The 5600-nt window shown below is 35.3% G+C and overlaps 1 protein-coding gene across 1 annotated transcript; it reads right to left on the bottom strand.

Moving 5' to 3' along the window:
• LOC107647672 (inositol transporter 4-like) lies at positions 453-2476 on the bottom strand. The gene is made up of 3 exons (XM_016351728.2): positions 1820-2476; positions 1025-1738; positions 453-935 (listed from the first exon to the last, which is right to left on the bottom strand). The coding sequence occupies exons 1-3, from the start codon at positions 2357-2359 to the stop codon at positions 453-455; spliced, it is 1737 nt and encodes a 578-aa protein (XP_016207214.1). The 5' UTR covers positions 2360-2476.

Genomic DNA, 5600 nt, shown 5'->3' on the forward strand with positions numbered 1-5600 from the left:
TGATTTTTTTTTATAATTATGAAAAAGCCAAATGTGTAAAAAAAACAAAAATAAAAGTAAAAGAGTGTTAGGAGACCAAGAAATTTTATGATTTGTAGTTACAAATTAGCTGTCATTAATATTTTTAATGGTGTAAAATTATATCTAACGGTGTGGAATTACTCACTTTTTTGTTGTTGGCCAGATTTTAATAAAACTGCTGGCTCCTTATACTTTTTCATAAAGTATTCATACAACGTGCCTATTTTCTTATTTAATGTATTGGATACAAATCTGACATACATGGAGAAATTCTGTATCGCTCTGTCAACATGGATTTTGAAGAAGAGAACGCACGCATTGAAGCAGCAATTATATTTATCTCCTCCTTTAATTTTCATTCCTCGAAGAGAGAATCCAATTCTCAATCTATATGAAAAGAGATAACTAACAGCTTCATCATATCATATTGTTTATTTACCAGTACTTGCTTTCTCTTCATCTGTCTTTGGATTGGTGCAATCGCAAGGGTTGAACCCTTTCTGAAGCAACTTCTCAACTTCTTCAAATTGAAGCCCTTTGGTTTCTGGTACCAATAGATAGATGGCAACTAGTCCAATTGTGGAAAACCCAGCAAAGAGGAGGAATGTTCCTGCAGCCCCAAGTGCATGGATGAGTGACAAGAATGTTAAACTCACTATGAGATTAGCACACCAGTTTGAAACTGCTGCTATGCCTCCACAAATTCCCCTAAATCTCAATGGGTAAATCTCTGAGTTCAAAACCCAAGGCACTGATCCCATTCCAGGAGAATACGCAAGGATATATAGTCCCAACACTATAACTGCAAGCACTCCAATTTTGCTTGGGCATCCATCAGAAAACCACACGCGCTTTTGCTCACCGCACACCGCTCTGACTTCCTTTGTTTCCGCCAGGCATGCTCCCGGAAGATGCTGCATTATGTTCATTGATTATGTTAAGATTAGATTAGACTAATACATAGATATATATAAGTTGAAAGAGATGGAAGTGATGAACTTACATTGCCCCCAGTGCTGGCACAGAAGGCACATTCAGCTTTCAAACATTTCATGCAGTTCCAGGAAGAGACATTGGGGGCATCAAGATAAGCTTGGCATGTAGCGTTAGCACCGAAACTGAGGGTGTCAACGTTGTCAATTGGCGGAGCGGTGGTAGCTGCCTGATAAAAAACTCCAGTCAGAGTGAGGAGGCAAATGATGATTGCAATAAGGGATAGGAGCATGAGCTTTCTCCTTCCATATTTATCGATGCAAAGCATGCTAAGGATAGATCCAATGGCGTTGAGACCAGAAGTGACAAGGGAGAGTGCAAGTGCGGTAGATTTTGATGCAATGCCGGCAAACTGAACAATGGTTGGACTGTAATACATAACGGTGTTGATGCCAACGAATTGTTGAGCGACTTGAGCAGTCACGCCTGCATACAATCCTCTTCGAACAGCAACGTTGCTGAAAGCAGCCTTCATTTTCTCTCCAAGAGTTTGACCGATCAACCCTTCCACTTGCTTCTCTTGTTCTACCGCTTCTCTCATCACTTTTATCTCCCCTTCAATCTCGTCTGCTTTGTAAATCTTTTCCAGGATTTTTCTTGACTCGTTTTCTTTCCCCTGGTTGTACAACCACCTCGGTGACTCAGGCAGGGTCAGCATCAAAACGAATTGAACCACCGCCGGAAGTCCAGCCACTCCAAGCATCCAACGCCACGTTCCAGGAGTCTGCATATTATGGTAAACAGTTTAGTCAAATATGTTAAATTATCTAATTTTTTTAATTATTATCCGAGTAGATATATATACCTTGGTGAATGCGAGGTTGATAAGGTAGGAGAGGAATTGGCCAAAGGTGATAAGGAGACCATTGATACAAACGAGAGCTCCTCTAATGGCAGCTGGGGATGCTTCTGAGATATAGAGCGGAGAAGTCATGGAAGCTATGCCAACTCCAAAACCAACCAAAATTCTTCCAACAATGAGGACCCAAGGAGCAGGGGCAATAGCCATGACTATTGCACCAAGAAAGAAAACAATATCAGCCCCCAAGATAGAGGTCTTACGGCCGAGCCTGTCGTTCATCCATCCACCAAGTGCAGCACCAATGATGGCTCCCGCTACAGCCATACTTACAATGACTTCCTGCAACCATAATTTCTTATCAACTTCTACAAAGTCCTCGCGAATGTAAAGCAAGGCTCCTGAGATAACACCGGTGTCGTAGCCGAAGAGGAGACCTCCAATTCCAGCCGATAGAGCAAGGCGCATGATATAGGGCGAACTGGTTGCTCTTTTCCAGAATTCCGTGAACTCTTGCTTACTCGCTGCCTCCGGCCCTCCTTCCATTCTTATTGATCACCTTATTAATTTAATGTCAACCTATTGATGATTTCTAGTTTACCTCTACCACTTGCACTCCACGCTGAAAATATTATTATTCCATTAATCTTTGTTTATTTATGCATACAATTAATGCATTTCATAACATTATGCAGACTTCTAATTATAAAGTAAAATTTGATTTCAATGATAATTAATCAATAATATCTATTTTTTTTATCCTGATCTTAACACCTTATCAAAAAGATTATTATTAGTGTTCCTAATTAACCATGTAAAGATGTGATCAGCAACACAGAAACAATTAGGAATATATCCTATCATATCATTATTATTTATTTATATATAAAGAAAAAGTACAATCTAAAAAAGAATTGAGATAAATTAAACAGATAAAATATGTTACGTACTTGTACTACAGAAAAAATAGAGAGAAAATCAACTTTGCTAAGAAAACCACAGCACTCTAATGTTAAACTTTCGGAAGGTCTCTCAGATCAGTTGTGTGGTATTACGCTCCTTTTTGTCTTGAAAGTTTAAAGTTACTGGCAATGTTTTAAACTCTGTCTTTTCTCTCCTTTATATATAAATCTTTCCCGTTAGTGGCAGCTAATATATTCATATCTTTAACAAACAACAAGGCACCAAAATATGTCTATAGTAAATAATAAGCAAAGTGGCAGCTAATATATTCATATCTTTAACAAACAACAAGGCACCAAAATATGTCTATAGTAAATAATAAGCAAAGATTGCCTTATTATATTCAACTCTGTCTTAACCGTATATTAGTTTTTTTAATCCTATCCAATTTCTTATTTTTTCCGTAAAAATTGATCTGTTTTTTGTGTATCTTATCTATAACTAAAGCTAAGTTCTCTAACAAAATAACAAAATACAAGAATTAGAGAGATACAACGAAAGTTTAACATCAGAGTGTTGTGGTTTTCATAACAGAGCTCATTTTCTCTCTGCTTTTTTTTAGTACAAGTATATAACATGCTTCGTCTATTTAATTTATCTCAATTCTTTTTTGGATCGTACTTTTTCTTTATATATAAATAAATAATAATGATATCATAGGATATATTCCGAAGTATTTCTGAGTTCGTGATTGCAATTTTACATGGTTAATTAGAAACAATAATAATGACCTTTCTCGTAAAGTGTTAAGATCTGGATAAGAAATAGCATATATTATTGATTAATTACCGTTGAGATCATATTTCACTTTATAATTGAAAGTCTGCATGATGTTATGAAATGTATGAGATTAATTGCATGCATAAATAAATAATAACAATTGATTTATGATTGATGGAATAATAATATTTTCAGCGTGGAGTGCAAGTGGAAGAGATAAGCTAGAAATCATCAATAGGGTTGACATTAAATTAATAAGGTGTTCATCAATAAGAATGGAAGGAGGGCCGGAGGTAGCAAGTAAGCAAGAGTTCACGGAATTCTGGAAAAGAGCAACTAGTTTGCCCTACATCATGCACCTTACTCTATATGCTAGAATTGGAGGTTTCCTCTTCGGCTACGACACCAGTGTTATCTCAAGAGCTTGCTTTACATTCACGAGGACTTTGTAGAATTTGATAAGAAATTATGATTGTAGGAAGCCATTGTAAGTATGGTTGTAGCGGGAGCCATCATTGGTGGTGCAGTTGGTGGATGGATGAACGACAGGCTCGGCCGTAAGATCTCTATCTTGGGAGCTGATATTATTTTTTTTTCTTGGCATAATAGTCATGGCCATTGCCCCTGCTCCTTGGGTCCTCATTGTTGGAATAATTTTGGTTGGTTTTGGAGTTGGCATAACTTCCATGACTTTCTCTCTCTACATCTGAGAAGCCTTCCCAACTGCCATTAGAGGAGCTTTCGTTTATATCAATGGTCTCCTTAACACCTTTGGCCAATTCCTCTCCTACGTTATCAATCTTGCGTTCACCAAGGTATATCTGCTTAGATAATAACTAAGAACGGTTAGATAATTTAACGTATTTGACTAAACTATTTGAAATAGAGTATTACTAGGAAGCCAATGGTCTAAGTGTACAATGTGTACAATAGGCTAAATCTAGCCCAATATGAATAAAATGGACATCACCCATACTATCTAGAATAACCATCCAGATACTGAGGATAATAGACATCTCATGTCATGAAACCACTCATCCCAAAAGTTTAAGCTGATTTTGGGGTTCACCAAGGATCAAACTCTTGACCTTCCATATCTAGAGTTCTGATACCATGTCATGAAATCACTCATCCCAAAAGCTTAACTTGACAGAAAAATGTAACACTAATGATTATATCTCTAATACTTTCTCATTATACACATTGTACACTTAGACCATTGGCTCCTTATACTTTCTCATTGAAATAATATGTGTCCACATCTTATCTATCTTGGTTAACTCACTATAAGAAAATAGAGTTATTTTAACACTTTATTTTTTAACACCATAATTAGATGTCAAAATTAATATATATTTTTGACAAATATCACAAATGTCAAATTTTCTATATTTTCTTGATGAATAATTTGACCGTAGAAAATTACTCCTTAATTTTGATACTCATTTGTTTTCAATTTACTCCACTATTTTTCTTCTTCTTTGGGCTCTGTTAATTTTGATATCACACTGCTCTCAATTTAGGATTATACTACTCATTCTTTATCTTCAAAATCTCAATTTATTCTTTAGTTTCAAGATCTCATTTCATTATTTGTTAAAATTTTTTGTTGAAAATATTTTATAGTCAATAAGTGTCAAAATAAATAGTATTTTTGACAATTAATAAGTATCACAGAAAATATGTTCTCAAAATTTTCTAACAAATTATTTTTGATAGCCAATATTTATCAAAATAAGATTTAAATTTTTTTCACAATCACTTATATGTTAAAAATACTATTTTTGACAAAATTTTTATTAACATATTTTCATAGTTAAAATAGTGTCAAAATTTATTTTTTTGACAAATTTTAATTTTCTTTTACACATTATAACCCTAAAAAATAATCTATATTGTTGTAGTGACTTGTGCAGACTCCTAGAACGTGGCGTTGGATGCTTGGTTGGCCGGACTTCCGGCAGTGGTTCAGTTCATTTTAATATTGATCCTACGTGAATTACCGAGGTGGTTGTACAACCAGGGGAATGAAAAGGAGTCAAGAAAAATCTTGAAAAATATTTATAAAGCGGACGAGATTGAAGGGGAGATTATTCAGAATTAT

This window comes from Arachis ipaensis, chromosome B06, assembly GCF_000816755.2.
Source record: "Arachis ipaensis cultivar K30076 chromosome B06, Araip1.1, whole genome shotgun sequence".
Classification (NCBI taxonomy): domain Eukaryota; kingdom Viridiplantae; phylum Streptophyta; class Magnoliopsida; order Fabales; family Fabaceae; genus Arachis; species Arachis ipaensis.

Excerpts from the sequence above, each read along its gene's own strand:
- LOC107647672 (XM_016351728.2), bottom strand. The coding sequence starts at position 2,359 with ATGGAAGGAGGGCCGGAGGCAGCGAGTAAGCAAGAGTTCACGGAATTC. Across the intron at positions 1,739-1,819 it reads TCAACCTCGCATTCACCAAG|ACTCCTGGAACGTGGCGTTG; the intron begins GTATATATATCT and ends CATAATATGCAG. Across the intron at positions 936-1,024 it reads GTGCCAGCACTGGGGGCAAT|CATCTTCCGGGAGCATGCCT; the intron begins GTAAGTTCATCA and ends AACATAATGCAG.